This window comes from Hydra viridissima, unplaced genomic scaffold (assembly GCF_058129835.1).
Source record: "Hydra viridissima isolate aposymbiotic clone 2 unplaced genomic scaffold, HvirCarnegie_v1 scaffold_2, whole genome shotgun sequence".
Taxonomy (NCBI): domain Eukaryota; kingdom Metazoa; phylum Cnidaria; class Hydrozoa; order Anthoathecata; family Hydridae; genus Hydra; species Hydra viridissima.
Window position 1 is genome coordinate 25,657,505 of NW_028324301.1, and position 20,206 is coordinate 25,677,710.

General features: G+C 34.8%; 1 protein-coding gene across 1 annotated transcript; it reads left to right on the top strand.

Annotated features, from left to right (window-relative positions):
• Window positions 1-10,054: 10,054 nt before the first annotated feature.
• On the top strand, window positions 10,055-16,526 carry LOC149892615 (uncharacterized). The gene is made up of 2 exons (XM_090078144.1): window positions 10,055-10,126; window positions 13,789-16,526. The coding sequence occupies exon 2, from the start codon at window positions 13,818-13,820 to the stop codon at window positions 16,524-16,526; it is 2,709 nt and encodes a 902-aa protein (XP_089934270.1). The 5' UTR covers window positions 10,055-10,126; window positions 13,789-13,817.
• Window positions 16,527-20,206: the final 3,680 nt, after the last annotated feature.

The following is a 20,206-nucleotide window of genomic DNA, read 5'->3' on the forward strand; positions in this document are numbered from 1 at the left end:
ATCTTATATTTTATCTTGTCTTTTTGAGTTTTGTGTTTTGTGATGTCAAGCTACATAAGCTAAACTTTAAAGACCTTTTTTTTGAAAAACTATTCAAAAACTACCTTTAACAAAGTAGCGAGGCTTTTTATGCACTTTTACTCTCTAACATACCTATATTTGCGCAGAGGATTTTATTTAACTCAATGTAAACATACATAGAAAAATATTGTTACCCGTTTATTTTATGCAGCCTAACTTTAGCTTCATCTGTATTTTATTTTACGTTTATCTTATATTTTATTTTGTCTTTTTGAGTTTTGTGCTTTGTGATGTCAAGCTACATAAGCTAATGTTAAAAGAGGAAAACTACGCTAACCTTTTTTTGAAAAACTATTCAAAAACAACCTTTAACAAAGTAGCGAGGCTTTTTATGCACTTTTACTCTCTAACATACCTATATTTGCGCAGAGGATTTTATATAACTCAATGTAAACATACATAGAAAAATATTGTTACCCGTTTATTTCATGCAGCCTAACTTTAGCTTCATCTACATTTTATTTTACGTTTATCTTATATTTTATTTTGTCTTTTTGAGTTTTGTGTTTTGTGATGTCAAGCTACATAAGCTAATGTTAAAAGAGGAAAGCTACGCTAACCTTTCTTTGAAAAACTGTTCAAAAACTACCTTAGACATAATCTAGATTTAAAAGAGGAAGACTACGCTATTTTTGCTTTGAAAAAACTTTCGAAAACCACCTTAATCGATAGAGATAGCACACGATTTTAAATGTTGTATCTAGTGATCCACTTCTTTTACACCAAAGTAGCGAGGCTTTCTATGCACTTTTACTCTCTAACATAGCTATTTTTGCGCAAACGATTTTATTTATTTCAATTTAAACATGCCTAGTAGATTATTATGTTGTTGGTTTTTTATGCAGCCTAACTTTAGTTTCATCTATATTTTATTTTGCGTTTATCTTATATTTTATCTTGTCTTTTTGAGTTTTATATTTTGTGATGTCAAGCTACATAAGCTAAACTTTAAAGAGGAAATTTACGCTAACCTGTCTTTGAAAAACTATTCAAAAACTACCTTTAACAAAGTAGCGAGGCTTTTTATGCCTTTTTACTCTCTAGCATACCTATATTTGCGCAGAGGGTTTTATTTAATTCAACTTAAACATACCTGTTAGATTATTATGTTGTTGGTTTTTTATGCAGTCTAACTTAAGCTACATCTATTTTTCATTTTACGTTTGTCTTATATTTTATTTTATCTTTTTGTGTTCTGTGATGTCAAGCTACATAAGCTAATGTTAAAAGAGGAAAGCTACGCTAACCTTTCTTTGAAAAACTATTCGAAATCTATTTTTGAGATAATCTAGATTTAAAAGAGGAACACTACGCTAATTTTGCTTTGAAAAAACTCTCGAAAACTACCTTATTCGATAGAGATAGCACACAAGTTTAAAAAAGTGTATCTAGTCATCCACTTCTTCTACAGCAAAGTAGCGAGGCTTTCTATGCACTTTTACTCTCTAACATTATGCATTTTACTCTCTATTTTTGCGCAAAGGGTTTTATTTAATTCAATTTAAACATGCCTAGTAGATATTTTATGTTGTTGGTTTTTTATGCAGCCTAACTTTAGCTACATCTATTTGTCTTATATTTTATTTTATGTTTTTGTGTTCTGTGATGTCAAGCTACATAAGCTAATGTTAAAAGAGGAAAGCTACGCTAACTTTTCTTTGAAAAACTATTCAAAATCTACCTTTGAGATAATCTAGATTTAAAAGAGGAACACTACGCTAATTTTGCTTTGAAAAAACATTCGAAAACTACCTTATATTTTATCTTGCCTTTGTTAGTTTTGTGTTTTATTATGTCAAGCTTCATAATCTAATCTTAAAAGAGGAAAACTGCGCTAACTTTCCATTGAAAAAGTACTCAAAAAGGACCTAAATCGATATAGATAGCTCACGATTTTAAAAAGTTGCATATAGTCATCTTCTTCAGCAAAGTATCGAGGCTTTTTATGGATTTTTACTGTCTAACTTTCCCATATTTGCGCAAAGGAATTTATTTAGTTCAACTTAAACATGCCTAGTAGATAATTATGTTGTTTGTTTATTATGCAGTGTAAACTTTGTTTCATCTATATTTTACGTTTATCTTATATTTTATTTTGTCTTTTTGAGCTTTGTGTTTTGTGATGTCAAGCTACATAATCTAAACATAAAAGAGGAAAACTACGCTAACCTTTCTTTGAAAAACTATTCAAAATCTACCTTTAACAAAGTTGCGAGGCTTTTAATGCTTTTTTACTAACATACCTATATTTGCGCAAAGGATTTTATATAATTCAATTTAAACATGCCTAGTAGATTATTATGTTGTTAGTTTTTTATGCAGCTTATCTTTAGTTTCATTTATATTATGTTTTAGGTTTATCTTATATTTTATCTTATCTTTTTGAGTTTGTGTTTTGTGATGCCAAGAATTTTAAGCTAAACTTAAAAGAGGAATGCTACGCTAACCTTTCTTTGAAAATCTATTCATAAACTACCCTAGACAAAAGCTAGATTTAAAAGAGGAAAACTACGCTATTTTTGCTTTGAAAAAACTTTCGAAAACCACCTTAATCGATAGAGATAGCACACAATTTTAAAAGTTGCATATAGTCATCCACTTCTTCTGCAGCAAAGTAGCGATGCTTTTTATGCACTTTTTCTCACTAGTTTGCTTATATTTACGCAAAGGAATTCATTTAATTCAATCCAAGCATATATAGAAGATTATTATGCTATGATTTTTTTTTTCTTTTATGCAGCCTAACAATTATTTCACCTATATTTTATTTTACGATTAACTTTTATCTTACTTTTCTTTTTTGAGTTTTGTGTTTTGTGATATCAAGCTACATAAACTAAACTTTAAAGAGGAAAACTACGCTAACCTTTCTTTGAAAACTATTCAAAAACTACCTTTAACAAAGTAGCGAGGCTTTTTCTCTCTAACATACCTATATTTGCGCATAGGATTTTATTTAATTTAATGTAAACATACCTAGTAGATTATTATGTTGTTGGTTTTTTATGCAGTCTAACTTTAGCTTCATCTGTATTTTATTTCACGTTTATCTTATATTTTATTTTGTCTTTTTGAGCTTTGTGTTTTGTGATGTCAAGCTACATAAGCTAAACTTAAAAGAGGAAAGCTACGCTAACCTTCTTTGAAAAACTATTCAAAATCTACCTTTGAGATAATCTAAATTTAAAAGAGGAACACTGCGCTATTTTTGCTTTGAAAAAACTTTCGAAAACTACCTTATTCGATAGAGACAGCACACAAATTTAAAAGTTTGTATCTAGTCATCCACTTCTTCTACAGCAATGTAGCGAGGCTTTTTATGCACTTTTACTCTCTAACATACCTATATTTGCGCAAAGGATTTTATTTAACTCAATGTAAATATACATAGAAGAGTATTGTTACCCGTTTATTTTATGCAGCCTAACTTTAATTTCATCTATATTTTATATTGCGTTTACCTTATATTTTGTCTTGCCTTTGTTAGTTTTGTGTTTTGTTATGTCAAGCTTCATGATCCAATCTTAAAAGAGGAAAACTGCGCTAACTTCTCATTGAAAAAGTACTCAAAAAGGACCTAAATCGATATAGATAGCTCACGATTTTAAAAAGTTGCATATAGTCATCTTCTTCTTCAGCAAAGTATCGAGGCTTTTTATGGACTTTTAATCTCTTATTTACCCAAATTTGCGCAAAGGACTTTACTTAATTCAACTTAAACATGTCTAGTAGATTATTAAGTTGTTTGTTTTTTATGCAGCCTAACTTTAGTTTCATTTATATTTTATTTTACGTTTATCTGATATTTTATCTTGTCTTTTTGTGTGTTGTTTTGTCAAGCTACATAAGCTAAACTTAAAAGTGGAAAACTACGCTAACCTTTCTTTGAAAATCTATTCAAAAACTGCCTTAGACATAAGGTAGATTTAAAAGAGGAAGACTGCGCTATTTTTGCTTTAAAAAAACTTTCGAAAAATACCTTAATCCATCGAGGTAGTACACGAATTTACAAAGTTGTATCTAGTCATCCACTTCTTCTATAGCAAAGTAGCGAGGCTTTTTATGCACTTTTGAGTTCTAATTTATCTCTGTTTACGCAAATGGTTTTTGTTTATTTCTGTGTAATGATATACAAAAGAGTATTTTGTTAAAGATTATGCTGCAGGAGCTGCGTAAAAAAACTCTGGTGACCTTTCCTTAAGAAAAAAGCAACTGAGAGGCATGTGCGCTTAGAAAATTCAAATCGCGATTCACCAAATTAAAAGACGAAAAGAACGAACTTTAAAAGCTCTTACTAGACGTTTGTGTTTATGATAGGCAATGCAGTTTTAGATTTTATGCAGCCTAACATTTGTTTCATCTATATCTTATTTTACGTTTATCTTATACTTTATCTTGCCTTTTTGAGTTTAGTATTTTGTGATGTCATGCTAAATAGCTAAACTTTGCTAATTTTTATTTGAAAAAATATTCAAAAACTACCTGAATTATAAAGCTAGATCTAAAGGAGGAAAACTACGCTAACTTTTCTTTAAAAAAATATTTAAAAACTACCTTAAACATAAGCTATATCCAAAAGAGGAAAACTATGCTAACTTTTCTTTGAAAAAATACTCAAAAACTACCTTAAACATAAGCTAGATCTAAAAGAGGAAAACTACGCTAACTTTTCTTTGAAAAAATACTCAAAAACTACCTTAAACATAAGCTAGATCTAAAAGAGGAAACCTACGCTAACTTTTCTTTGAAAAATATTCGAAAACTACCTTTAAACATGATTTAGATTTAATAGATGAAAACTACGCTAACATTTCTTGAAAAAACATTCAAAAACTACCTTTAAACATGATTTAAATTTAAAAAAGGAAAACTACGCTAACATTTCTTTGAAAAAATATTCAAAAAGTACCTTAATCGAAAGAGATAGCACGCGAAATTAAAAAGTTGCATCTAGTCATCCGTTTCTTCTTCATCAAAGTAGCGAGGCGTTATGCACTTTTTATTCTCTAATTTATCTCTATTTACGCAAATGGCTTTTGTTTATTTCAATGTAAAACTTTTCAAAAGAGTATTTTGTTAAAGATTATGCTGCAGGAGCTGTGTAAGATAACTCTGGTGACCTTTCTTTAAGAAAAAGCAACTAAAGTAGATGTGCGCCTAAGAGAATCCAAATTGCGATTCACTAAATTAAAAGACATATACAACAAACTTTAAAAGTGAAACTATTTTTACAAGCGTATTTGGTAAAGATGAAATGTTCTTATGACATTTTAACGTTACGAAAAGGATTTTCTTCAGTTCAAATATTTATTACAATTTAAAGTGTTAAATAATGTTACAGAAACGACCTAAAACGCCTGTTGTATTAATTTAAACGAACAAAATAGATAAAAAAAAAAGAAAAACTATCATTAAAAAAAAAAAAGAAAAAAAGAAAAGAAATAGAAGTTGAGGAAAAATAAAAATAAGAACTTCTAACAAAGAGCTCTTCTTTTTATTTTTCAGATTTTAGATGCTTAATTCCTTGAATGAAAAGTTGAACTGATGACCCACTACTAAGGTTGTTCCTAGCCTTCCGTTCTCAAACTAGGCCATTCTGAGAGGCTGTTTGATTAAGTACCGTTGATAGTAGTATCGCACGTAAGAGACTTCTAAAACTCTGATTATTAATTCCTTGAATGAAGAGATGACTTCATACTCATAACGAGGTTGTTCTTAGCCATCCGTTCTTAAACTAAGCAAAACAGTGAAGTTGTTTGATTAAGTATCACAGTTTGCTGATTTGCACATGCACCATTGCCGAAACTGTGATGCTTGGTTCCTTGATTGGATTGAAGAAGCTCATCACCATGCTTTTTACAAGCTGTCCGTTGTTATGTTTTGCAATTCAGTGGTTCTGTTTTGCAATTCATTTTCTGTTTGTTTAAGTATCATCGATGGTGGTGTCGTGCATGCAAACTTTCCGAAACTCTGATGCTTGTTTTTCTTGAATGGAGAGATGAGCTTATACTTTAGGTGACTTTTAAAACTGCAGTAATTAGTGCCTCGAATGGAAAAACGAACTCATTCTTTACAGACCAAGGTTGTTCCTGGCCATCCGTTAACATACTAGGCAACAGTACAGCGAAGCTGTTTGTTTTACAAGCTTTTGTCGTTTCGAGAAATCACTACATTAAGCATTCGATGGTGATACACGACTGATGGCCAGGTTCTGATTTTCGAATGAAAAGAAGAGTCGCATCCGACCACCGGTCGGCTTTCGACGCAAAACAGCTGTACACACTCGTCCAACGTCCAGTGACTAACTGTTGCAACGAGAAAGTTAGCTTTATTTGTCGTGCAGATTGTCCGCTTTGACGTAAAATGCTAGAAATTTGCTGAACGCTCGGTTTGCGCCGCCCAAGAGTCATTCTGTTTCTGCGTTGCCAGCGTCTGTCGGCTAAATACAACTGTAGACTCCGCGCAAGCTTTTTCACCGCAAAAGTTGTACAGAGCCACACCGAAGGCTAAAATCGACTTTAAGGTCGAAGGTTAAAATCGACCCTAGAGCTTTGAAAACGACGTCACGAAATTTTCAAGTACATCATCGAAGAAAATTACGGCGGCCAGATGCGACTCTTAGTACTAACTCTTCTAATCTTAGTACGTTAAGCATTCCAGTCGAGAGATCAGACGTTTTTTCGTCACCTAAGAGACCGGCCGATCCGTTTGCGACGCTGCGGAAAGAAAGAAGATGGCAAACCACAGGGTTGTTACCGTAACAAACCTCCGTGAGTACCTCCATCTCGAATGGCTTTTGGGGAAACGTTCGTTTTAAACTCAAAGGGATGGTTGTTAAAGCTCACAAAAGCCTGGTTAACGATTTTCTAACGGCAGAGACCGTGTTTACAATGGATGCAGGCCGTTTGCCCGAGCCCAAAGCGCAAGACCTTTCGGAGAACTCCTCTAGGTCGATGCAACGAAACTACTAGACGCGTGCACCTAGCGGCACGTTACAACCGAAGGACGCCCCTCGTGGACACTATACGAACGCAATTTTTCATTGTCCCCAGGCTTCCAAACCGTAACCTCATCCCCCTCCAATCCTAACCCCGTAATTCTCTTACTCCTTCCCCCCCCCCCCCCCCACCCCTACCCCTCTTAAAAAAAAAAAAAAAAAAAGATAAAGAAAAAAAGAAAAAAGTTTCCTTCTCTCTTTTTTCTAGCTTTTAGCCGGCCCTCCGCTAGAAGGGAATAGGGAGTAACGAAGGTTTGACATCAAAGTAGCGTTTCGTATAAGATTTGCTTGGCAAAATTTGACAATTTTTATAAAAGCCAAGCACTAGTTCAAACTGGAGATAATAAAACGAAATCGAATGATCTCACTTCTCAAACCACTGAGCTGCCATTGGTCGGCAGTTTCATGTTTGGAGACTATTGAGCTGCCATTGGTCGGCTGTTTAATCGTTGCGATTGGTCGGCAGTTTTATCGTTGGAGACCATTGAGAGATATAAAAGGCACTTTTTTTTTTTTTGAGCACAACATTAAACGCTATATCGTTAGATCTTGTTATAAAGGCACCCTTAAAATGCCGAATTGAAAAAAAAAACAAAAACAAAAACAAACAGAAAAAAAAAATGAAATCGAAACGGGCATTCTTTTAAGCATAACGTTAAAAGCTAAATCGTTAGAGGTTTTATTAAGAAGGCACCTTTAGAATGCAAAAGACAAAAACGGAAAGTTTTGCTTTCCTGGCCACAAGCGATAAAATTGTTAGTAAAACGCACTCTAGCATTCTCACGTTCCAGACGTGACCAATGTTCGAGTAATCGAACAGGTCCGCTCAACCGTGAATGAAAGCGGAACTAACACACACTACCAACTAGTCACTGTGTTGGTCTGCTGAAATTACAACAGTCCATGAAAAGTATCTCGTAGAAAAGTCCTAATTTTGGATCATGGGCGGGCTGCTCAAATGAGCACTCTGCCCAATTGAAACAAAGGAAAAAAAAAAAAAAAAAAAGAAAAAAGAAACCGAAACGGGCATTCTTTTGAGCATAACGTTAAAAGCTAAATCGTTAGATGTTTTATTAAAAAGGCACCTTTAGAATGCGATGTCCTCAAATATTTTCCTCGATATTTTAATAAGTAAACAAAAACAAAACTAAGTCTTGCAACTGGCGAAAACTTTCAATAAGCAAACAAAGCAACAACTTTCCTTTCGAGTTTTTTACATTTTAAACAAAAGACAAACAAAGAAAAAAAAAACAAACAAAAACAAAAACAAAAAAACAAAACAAAAACAAAACAGAAAAGGGAGAATGAGTGAGTCGACTGATTTCGCTCAACTGTCTTAAACGAGAAGTCATAAACGTTTGCTTGTGCCAGCAAGTTGCAAATTAAGTTGTTAATGAGCTGCACCGCAAAAACTTAACCCACAGTTTATTAAGCATATTAAGCCTTTGCTGACATGTTAAGACATTTTAAGCCTTTGCTATTATCATGAGGCTTTTTTGCTCCACGAGCCAAAAAAGTACGCTAGAGTTGTTGACAAACTGCATCGCGGTCGAAAAGTGTAATTACGCCAACACTTTTATCCGTTTAAGCATTTCGTTTTCGCACGAACAACAATTAAAGCAGCTCGTTGAGCTTAACGACGTTCGTATTTTTTTTCGAAGCCAAAACTTCGGCTATAAGTAGAGTGAAGAGGCACTTCGAAAAACAACAAAGCTGTTCGCAGTCGATAGCAACGAGCGACAACATCTCTGCGAGTCTGGCATCAAGGTAAACATTTTTTTTTACATTTTCATTTGTTAGTGCCACTTTTGTGTACATTATGTATTCAAAAATTTCTTGCTGACGCTAGATTTTTCGTTTTCAATGAACAACAGTTGCAACCTCTAGTCGTTTGCTAAAACAGCTTGCTAGGACAACCAAATCAATCATATGTTGTGAAAATTTCTTTTTGTTCAACTGACTAAGGAAGATCGAGCGAACGCTTTTTTTTTTTATAACTTGTTTGTATCATATTGCTATTAAGAAAACAGCGTTGTGTATACTAAACGTGACATAATTGGCAATTATCCGTAACTAAAAATAAGATAGAAATTACAAACTTGATACCATATTTTAATTACTCTAACAAAACTAGACGTCATCGCGTGAGAAAATAAATGTTTATGACACATAACCTATTTTTTTGTTTTTTTTTTCTTCTCTTTTTTCCTTTTAATCTCCTTTCTTTCGTCCAAAAAGCGTTTTGATTTTTGCCTCGCCACAAGCGATGAAATCGATAAAAAAACCTGCTCGGACATTCTCAATTCTCAACAACAAAAGCAATCAAAGTTCTAGCTCTCGAGCACGTGCGCCAACAGGCTGATGAAACCGTTCAAATATGCTCGATCGCTAGAATTTAAAAAAAAAAAAAGAAGCAAACCAGAAACAAACCAAAATAAAAAAAAACAAAAACAAAAATGGACATCTTTAGAACGCTTAAATTTTATAAAATATTTTCCTCTGCGTTTTTAACCAGCTAAACTGTCGTAAAGTTTTTTCGGTGCAGTTCATTTAAAAAACTTAGTTTTCAACTTTTAAACGTTTTAGACTTCTCGTTTAAGGCAGTCGAAAGAAATGAGTCGACTTGCTCTCTCTCTCCCTTTTCGGTTTTGTTTTTGTTTACTTGTTTTTGTTTTTTCTTCGTTTGCCTTCGTTTGCCTTTGTTTGCCTTTGTTTGCTTTTGGAAAAGTTGTCGCCATGCGAGACTTAGTTTTTTTTTGGCTCAATTTGTGATTAAGTGAAGTTCTAGTCTTGAAAGTGTGCAAAGTGTGGGCCAATCTGGTGGCTGGAGTGATGACACGTGAATGCTGGAAATTCCAGACTTTGAGCGGATTCAGCGTACATAGAAAGAAAATGTAACATTCACGTGGGTCTCTCCTAAGCTTGCCATTGGTCGGTCTGCTGGCCTTAAGTACCCCCCCCCCCCCCCTCAACGTCACGTTTGCTCAACTTTCTCGGTCTTTGGCGCCCAAAGAAAGCTCGAGGAAGGATAAAAATGGCGAGGTTTCGGTACTGCGTTTTCTGTTTTTCCTATTTGTTTTTGTTTGTTTGTTTGTTTCGTTTGTTTGTTTATTTATTTAATCGTTTTTTTGTTTGTTTCGTTCGTTTGTTTGTTTGTTTCGTTTGCTTCGTTTGTTTTGTGATGTTTTGTTTTCCCTTCTTGATGGCACAAAACAGAAGCAAACAAGACTTTCGGTTATATTCGGTTATATTCGGTTCAATAAAAGTTTGTTGGTTTCTGCACAACAACAACAACAACAACAAAAGTCCCTCTGTCCCTCAAAAGCAGTTTCTCCTCTGTCCTAAAGAAGAGCCTCTTTGTAATCGATCTTGTCTGAATGCAGCTCTCCTTTTGCCTACAGGTTTTTATTCCAACCCTTTTGTTGTTGTTAGTGCCATGTTGTTGTTATTGTTATACTCTGTAAAAGCAGTTGTTGCTGTTGTACTTGTTTGTTGTTTCTAAAGACACTGTTGTTGCTGCTGTTAGCGCTGTTAGTAATCACCCACTTGGCTTGTATTTTTGTTTCTTGTTTTTGTTTTTTGTTTTATTTATAAACACTCTCTGAGTAAGTGATGCTGTTGCTGTTGTTGTTGTTACAGTTGCAATGAGTGTTTGTTAATGTTCCCCCACTTGGCTTGTTTATAATCTATTTTATTTTATCAACACTCTCTGAGTCAGTGATGGTGTTGCTGTTGCTGTTGTCGTTATTATGCTTGCAATGGGAGTTGTTACTGTTCACCCCACTTTGCTTGTTTTGTTTTTGTTTCTTTATTTTATCAACACCCTTTGAGCCAGTGATGCTGTTGCTGTTGTTGTTGTTATAGTTGCAATGAGTGTTGTTAATGTTCACCCACTTTGCTTGTGTTTTTGTTTTTGTTTATCAACACCCTTTGTGTCAGTGATGCTGTTGCTGTTGTTCTTATTACAGTTGCAATGAGTGTTTGTTAATGTTCACCAACTTGGCTTGTTTATAATCTATTTTGTTTTATCAACACTCTCTGAGTCAGTGATGCTGATGCTGTTGTTGTTATTGTGCTTGCAATAAGTGTTGTTAATGTTCACCCACTTTGCTTGTTTTGTTTGTGCTTTTGTTTTTCTTTATCAACACCCTTTGAGTCACTGATGCTGTTGCTGTTGGTGTTATTATAGTTGCAATGAGTGTTAATGTTCACCCACTTTGCTTGCTTTATTTGTTTGTTGCTTTTTTTTTTATCAACACCCTGCGAGTTAGTGATGCTGTTGCTGCTTTTGTCATTTTACTTGTATTTATAGTTGTTACTGTTCAGCCACTTTGCTTGTTTTTTAATCTGTTTTATTTTATCACCACACTCTGAGTCAGTGATGATGTTGCTGATGCTGTTGTTGTTATTTTACTTGCAATGATAGCTGTTACTGTTCAGCCACTTTGCTTGTTTTGTTTGTTTGTTTGTTTGTTTTTTTTATCAATATCCTCTGAGCAAGTGATGCTGTTGCTGTTGTTGTTGTTATAGTTGCAATGAGTGTTTGTTAATGTTCACAAACTTGGCATGTTTATAATCTATTTTATTTTATCAACACTCTCTGAGTCAGTGATGCTGATGCTGTTGTTGTTATTATGCTTGCAATAAGTGTTGTTAATGTTCACCCACTCTGCTTGTTTTGTTTGTGCCTTTGTTTTTGTTTATCAACACCCTTTGAGTCACTGATGCTGTTGCTGTTGGTGTTATTATAGTTGCAATGAGTGTTAATGTTCACCCACTTTGCTTGCTTTGTTTGTTTGTTGCTTTTTTTTTTATCAACACCCTGCGAGTTAGTGATGCTGTTGCTGCTTTTGTCATTTTACTTGTATTTATAGTTGTTACTGTTCAGCCACTTTGCTTGTTTTTTAATCTGTTTTATTTTATCACCACTCTCTGAGTCAGTGATGATGTTGCTGATGCTGTTGTTGTTATTTTACTTGCAATGATAGCTGTTACTGTTCAGCCACTTTGCTTGTTTTGTTTGTTTGTTTGTTTGTTTTTTTTATCAATATCCTCTGAGCAAGTGATGCTGTTGCTGTTGTTGTTGTTTTAGTTGCAATGAGTGTTTGTTAATGTTCCCCCACTTGGCTTGTACTTCTGTTTTCTGTTTTGTTTTGTTTTTGTTTTTTTTGTTGTTTTTTTTCTCAACACTCTCTGAGTAAGTGATGCTGTTGCTGTAGTCGTTGTTATAGTTGCAATGAGTGTTTGTTAATGTTCACAAACTTGGCATGTTTATAATCTATTTTATTTTATCAACACTCTCTGAGTCAGAGATGCTGATGCTGTTGTTGTTATTATGCTTGCAATAAGTGTTGTTAATGTTCCCCCACTCTGCTTGTTTTGTTTGTGCCTTTGTTTTTGTTTATCAACACCCTTTGAGTCACTGATGCTGTTGCTGTTGGTGTTATTATAGTTGCAATGAGTGTTAATGTTCACCCACTTTGCTTGCTTTGTTTGTTTGTTGCTTTTTTTTTTTATCAACACCCTGCGAGTTAGTGATGCTGTTGCTGCTTTTGTCATTTTACTTGTATTTATAGTTGTTACTGTTTAGCCACTTTGCTTGTTTTTTAATCTGTTTTATTTTATCACCACTCTCATGTCTCTGTGATGATGTTGCTGATGCTGTTGTTGTTATTTTACTTGCAATGATAGCTGTTACTGTTCAGCCACTTTGCTTGTTTTTTTTTGTTTTTGTTTTGTTTGTTTGTTTGTTTGTTTTTTTATATATCCTCTGAGTTAGTGATGCTGTTGCTGATGCTGTTGTTGTTATTATGCTTTCAATGAGAGCTGTTACTGTTCACCCACTTTGTTTGTTTATAATCTGTTTTATTTTATCAACACTCTCTGAGTCAGTGATGCTGATGCTGATGCTGTTGTTGTTATTATGCTTGCAGTGAGAGTTGTTACTGTTCACCCACTTTGCTTGCTTATTGTCTATTTTATTTTGTCAACACTCTCTGAGTCAGTGATGCTGATGCTGATGCTGTTGTTGTTATTATGCTTGCAATGAGAGTTGTTACTGTTCACCCAATTTGCTTGTTTTGTTTTTTTATTTGTTTTTTTGTTTGTTTTTGTTTTGCTTGTTTTTTTTTATCAATACCCTCTGAGTCAGTGATGCTGTTGCTGTTGTTGTTGTTGTTATAGTTGCAATGAGTGTTTGTTAATGTTCCCCCACTTGGCTTGTACTTTTGTTTTCTTTTTTGTTATGTCAACACTCTCTGAGTCAGTGATGCTGATGCTGTTGTTATTATGCTTGCAATGAGAGTTGTTACTGTTGTAGTTATGTCTGTCATTTGTCCTTGTTAGCAAGTTCTATTTGCCCTCTCTTGCCTTTTTTCAACACAGTTTCTTTCTTTGAGTCATATGGTTGCGAGATCCTCTCAAACTCCATCTCTTTATTTATTTGTTTCTTTTCTTTTTCTTTTTTTTTTTCTCATTCTCCTTCTCATAATAGCAATCACTGCTGCCACCATGCATGTAATGCTAGTTGCTCTCATTCTTTTTCATTTGCTAGTGGAAACTTTGTTTCTTCTTGTTGCTCTCTTTTCTTTCTTTTTTTCTCTTTTGCAGAGGATTCGAAAAAACACAGCTCTTCCCTGCAGTTGTAAACATTCCAGGATTGGATGCAGGCAGAAGAAAAAAACTCTCACTGACTGGTTTCCTTTTTTTAGCAAAAACCGTTGCAAACAAACACCTGAACATGTCTTCTTCACAAGAAAACAACTCTGTTGTTGCTTCTTCTCCAAACTCTAAAGCAAAAAAAAAGAAAAGAAAGCAGTCACAAGAACAGAGAGACTTAAAGCTCAAAAACAAAGTCAGGGCCGCATTAGTTGCAGCGTGTGGCTCCGTAAACAGGGTTGTACCTTTCTATGGTACCAAGAAGAGGTACGCTGTTAGCTGTCCGATGCCTTTGTGCAAACATTCGTCCACAAGCATTAAAAGACACTTGACTAAAAAAGATCATTCTTGGACTTTGGATGAAGCTTCCATCTTTTACTCTGCAATGGTCAGGAAGTTTCAGCATGCTCGTCTCGAACGCAAGTCCGGCTGTCCAAAACCTTACCCCTGTTTGCAATGTTGGAAGTATTACGACCGACTGGACATACACTTGAAAGAGACTCATTTCTACGATTCCAAGATGATCAAACAAAAGATTGCAGAGGCAAAGCGATACGACAACGAGAAGCTCTATGTCCCTCAATTTATTCGACCTGCCTTCTTTGGTATTAAGCCAGTAGCTGAACAAGCGTCTGCATCAGGCTCTGCATCCTCTGCTCCTGGGCCTTCCTCCTCTTTTTCTTCTCCGGTTCTTTCCTCTGATCCTCTTTTAAGCTTGCCCTCACCAGTTGCTGGTTCGTCCGAGGCTCCTTCTGCAAACCAATGCACCTCTGTAGAAAACAAAGAGCTGAACACCGAATCCGTCCTTGACTCTGATTTCGATTCCTTAGAGCACTTGGTTTCCAGCTCCTATGTCTTGACCGAAGAAAAGAGACTCTTGTTTCAGCTGGACAAAGATGCTTTTCACTTTTATTACCAGTCAGCAGATGAGCTCTTCAGAGACTTTGAAAAGTGGCTTGTGGTAGCCAACAACAACACTTGGTCACAAGCAAAGATCTACAAAAATGCAGTTGTGGAAATATTGACTTGTTGTGACAGCACGTTGACGCTGCACCCAAACGCCCTCACCAATTCCAATGTTTTGGAGGATAGATACTTCTCCTTGCACTTTAAGAAAATTCAGCTCAATTCCAAGCTGAGTGAACTTGACCAAACAAAAGCCATGTCTTGTCACACGTTGTACAACCGCCTCGTCTCCCTTTGTCTCCTGTTTCGTTTCAGTGAAGCCAGAAACGTCTATTTCGGACTTTCTCATGAGGCCATCCGACGTTTGCGCTGCAAGGTGGATGAGTTGCGAAAAGTGCTGAGGCCCTTTCGTTCTTTGAGGAGGAGCCTTGTGAAAAGAAGAAAAAGCATCAACATCATCAATGTCAGTTTGCTGACCGAATATGGCAAGTCTGCATACGTAAGAGACTTAGTGGAATCGATTAGAAAGGCGTCTCTTCCGCTGACTAGAGACAATGCTGTGTCTCTACGAAACCATCTTCTGCTCTCTGTCACTGTAATTAACAGTTTAAGAAAATCTAACATTGCTCTTTTAAACATTAGAGACTACATGGCTGCTGAGAAGAGTGAGTGTGGATATTGCATTGTGCAAGAGCGCTACAAAACAGCATACAAGTACGGAGCCAAAAACATTCTAGTGCCGAACGACTTGAAAGTGTTGATCGATATTTATTTGCTGAGATACAGAGACCTTCTTGTCAACGACTCTCACTACATGGCTGCAGACACCAAGACTGTTTTGGAGTTGAGCGACTGCTACAGGCCCCTTTTTCCTTCGGTGAGAGCCAACAAAGACGAAGGTGTGACACTAGGTGCAACTAGAGTGCCTGTTTACCAGATGGGTTCCTCTGCTATCACCTCTAGCCTGACGTCCTGCTTCAGAAAAAGCCAAGTAAACATTCCCATGAAGCGTCTTACTCCCACTTGCATTCGCGGTTCGATAGCCACTTACTTTGCCAACAACAGCAAAGAAGATCGCGAGCGGTTTGCTACACTCTACATGAAGCACAGCAGACACACAATGGATAGCTTTTATGTGTCCCAGTGGAACGCTGCAGAGGAGTTGCGCTTTGCCCTGGGCATCGGACAGTCCTTCGGAGTCATAGAGTCTTTGACTGTTGAAAAGTCTGAGAGACCACCAAAGGAGGAGAAGGATGTGATGGACTGGCTCCGAACTAATGCAGAGGAGTACGGTTTTCATGATGTTGAGGACATTTTTGAGGAAGATTCAGACTCCGGTTCTGACTCTGAAGAATGTGCTGCTACTTTCGGTTGTACCACAGTGGTTCCATTTTCTCCAGCTGTAGAAAACAATGCTCCTTTAGAGGACAGCAACGAACATGTTGTAGATTTCTTGTGTGAACCTAGCTCAACTCCTGTTTCGTCTGTTCCTTCTGAACAAACAATCGCTGGTCCAGTTCTTGAACTATCCTCTGCTCTTGCACAACTAGTTCCTAATGAACAAGCTGTTTGTATGGATGTAGATCAGACTCTAGCTGTTCCTGTTGGCACAGCTTGTTCTCCTCTTGCATTAACATTATTTCCTGATGAACCGGATTTTATTGAACACCATGCACAACTTTCTCCAGTTTACTTTAGTGAGCAAGTGGTTGCCAAACCTGTTTCTGCTGCTCCTGCTCAACAAGTTGCTTTCAGTCCTTCAAAAGAGGTCTTTTCTGTTCTGCTGGAAACAGTGTCTAATGTTGCTTCACAGCAAGATAATCTTATGGCTGTCACACGTGTTTTCCATGCTCCTCCTGAAGCACTTCTTGACTGCTCTTCTTGAACCTGCTCTTCTTGAACCTGCTCTTCTTGAACCTGCTCATAAGCAAGTGGTTGCCAAACCTGTTCATGTTGCTCCTTCTCTGCAAGTTGTTTTTAATCCTTCAAAAGAGGTCTTTTCTGTTCCTCTGGCTCCTAATCTTGTTGCTCGTCAGCAAACGATGGCCAAACCCAGTTTGTTTCTTTCAGCTGTTCCAGTCCAACAGGCTGGTACTGTTCTTGAAAAACAGCCCTCACCTGGTGCTGTTCAATCTGTTGGTAGTCTATTTAGCCAAAGTCTTGCTTGTACATCCAGAGGTAAATTCTTTTTGATTTTTGATTTTTATGCAAATCTCAACACGCTTTCAAAAAATAAAAATGCCCAAATTAACTCCTTGCCCTATTGTTATTGTTAAAGCTGTAAAAAAAAAAAAAAAAAAGAAAAACAATAAAAAAAACAAAAAAAAAAACAAAAAAAACAACACAGAAGTGTGTATGTATTTGTTGCAGGACTAATTCTGTGATTGCTTAAATGTTTACACAAGTGAATGATACTAAAACTGATTATGTTTTAGAAGTAAAAGATCCAAGAAGAAAAAAAATCAAGTTGGAAATGCCATCTTTTACTCAAGAACACATCGGTAATGTAAAACCTAATTTATACAAACATATATAAACACAAACCTCTTCTTGCACAATTTCAGATGGTTAACTGTTAATAAAAACTAGCCATCATTGCTAAGTGCACTTTTAGAAAGTTGTGTCTACCCGATTTCTAATGATGAAGTTAGAAACATCACCGTTAGAAATCATGCACAGCTTGTTATTATCTCTAACACTTAGAAACTGTTGATGGTTTTTTTATGAATTAGAAAAATGAACATGGTTTTATTTTATTTCAGGATCAACTCAGCCAAGAACAAAGGAAAACAAAGCAGAAGTTAGCCAATGCCAATTAGGTAATCTTTCAAAAACCAGTTATTGCTATCAGTGCAAACAATAAGGTCAACAAAAAAAACAAATAAAAAAACAAAATTAATCTTGTCATGCTTCAGAACCAAATGAATATTCGATTTAATCTCTTTGTGTTATGACTTGAGTTTGTAAAATTTTAGATGAAATAGTTGAAAAGCTGAATGCTTGCCCTGGCCACAACGAATGGTTCAACACCAGAAGTTTTCCTCGATGTGCAGCTTTAGTGTTGGCATACATCTTGCAAGACGTGTTTACAGATGTAAGCTCAAGTTGCTCGTACAAAGATTACCTTGGCATCTTGGCAAATCATAGCAGTGACAAGCTCATTCATGTCTTGCAAAAGTACTCCTACCGAAGCCATATTAAAGACAAAATTAAAAACATGAAGCTAAAAATTCAAAAAGAGGGTAGTTTAGAAAAGTTTGTTCAATATGGCAATATAGTGAGACCATTTATGTAGTTTAGAAAAGTTTGTTCAGTTTGGCAATAAAGATGGGCCTTTTGTGTAGTTTGTTTTCTCTATGCTTTTGCAAATATATTTATCTGTTTCGCTAAATACATAATAAACAAGAAGTTCTGTTAAACTGTTCTCACATTTCTTATTTAAAGATAGTTCAAACTTTTTTTATCTTTAAAAAAAAAAAAAAGTCGTTTTGTTATTCTGTTAACACTTTTAATAGAGTTGCATTTAGAATTACTTCTGATGTTTTTAAGAGTTTGTTAAAAAGCAAATTAATATTTTCTGTGATGTTAAACTGCATAAGTGAAATTTAAAAAAGGAAAACTGCTCCAACCATTTTTCGGAAAAAGAAATCAAAAAGTTCCTTATTTTAAAAGATCTAGACATCCATTTCTTCTTCAGCAAAATAGCGAGGCTTTTTTTATGAACTCTTACTCTCTATTTTTTCATATATTTACACAAAGGATTTTATTAAGTTCAATGTAAACATACATAGAAGTATATTATGTTTTTTTTTTTGTTTGTTTTTTTTTTATGGTGTCTAACTTTTGTTTCACTTCTATTTTATTTTACGTTTATCTTGTATTTTATCATGCCTTATTGGTTTTTGCGTTTTGTGATGTCAAGCTGCGTAAGCTAAACTTAAAAGAGGAAAACTACGCTAACTTTTCTTTGAAAAAATATTCAAAAAGTACCTTAAAAGAGAAAGCACACGAATTTAAAAAGTTGTATCTTGCCATCCAATTCTTCTTCTGCAAAGTAGTGAGGCTTTTGCTCTCTAATTTATCTCTATTTACGCAAAGGGTTTTATTTCAATGTAAACACGTATAAAAGAATACTTTGTTAAAAATAATGTTAAAGGAGTTGCGTAAAAAAAACGTCTGAATAAACTTTCTTTACAAAAAAAAACAACTAAGAAACAAGCGCGCCTAAGAAAAACCAGATCGCGATTCACTAAGTCAATAGACGAAAGAAACAAACTTTAAAAAGTCTTTCTAGACAACAAATTCTATTTTTGGCAATGCAGTTTTTGTATTTATGCAACCTATCTTTTGTTTCACTTCTACTTTATTTTACGTTTACCTTGTATTTTGTCTTGCCTTTTTGCGTTTTGTGATGTCAAGCTACATAATCTAAACTTAAAAGAGGAAAACTAGGCTAGTAGAATATTATGTTGTTGGTTTTATATGCAGCCTAACTTTAGTTTCATCTATATTTTGTTTTGCGTTTATCTTATATTTTATCTTGTCTTTTTGAGTTTTGTGTTTTGTGATGTCAAGCTACATAAGCTAAACTTTAAAGACCTTTTTTTTGAAAAACTATTCAAAAACTACCTTTAACAAAGTAGCGAGGCTTTTTATGCACTTTTACTCTCTAACATACCTATATTTGCGCAGAGGATTTTATTTAACTCAATGTAAACATACATAGAAAAATATTGTTACCCGTTTATTTTATGCAGCCTAACTTTAGCTTCATCTGTATTTTATTTTACGTTTATCTTATATTTTATTTTGTCTTTTTGAGTTTTGTGCTTTGTGATGTCAAGCTACATAAGCTAATGTTAAAAGAGGAAAACTACGCTAACCTTTTTTTGAAAAACTATTCAAAAACAACCTTTAACAAAGTAGCGAGGCTTTTTATGCACTTTTACTCTCTAACATACCTATATTTGCGCAGAGGATTTTATATAACTCAATGTAAACATACATAGAAAAATATTGTTACCCGTTTATTTCATGCAGCCTAACTTTAGCTTCATCTACATTTTATTTTACGTTTATCTTATATTTTATTTTGTCTTTTTGAGTTTTGTGTTTTGTGATGTCAAGCTACATAAGCTAATGTTAAAAGAGGAAAGCTACGCTAACCTTTCTTTGAAAAACTGTTCAAAAACTACCTTAGACATAATCTAGATTTAAAAGAGGAAGACTACGCTATTTTTGCTTTGAAAAAACTTTCGAAAACCACCTTAATCGATAGAGATAGCACACGATTTTAAAATGTTGTATCTAGTGATCCACTTCTTTTACACCAAAGTAGCGAGGCTTTCTATGCACTTTTACTCTCTAACATAGCTATTTTTGCGCAAACGATTTTATTTATTTCAATTTAAACATGCCTAGTAGATTATTATGTTGTTGGTTTTTTATGCAGCCTAACTTTAGTTTCATCTATATTTTATTTTGCGTTTATCTTATATTTTATCTTGTCTTTTTGAGTTTTATATTTTGTGATGTCAAGCTACATAAGCTAAACTTTAAAGAGGA

Excerpts from the sequence above, each read along its gene's own strand:
- LOC149892615 (XM_090078144.1), top strand. The coding sequence starts at position 13,818 with ATGTCTTCTTCACAAGAAAACAACTCTGTTGTTGCTTCTTCTCCAAAC.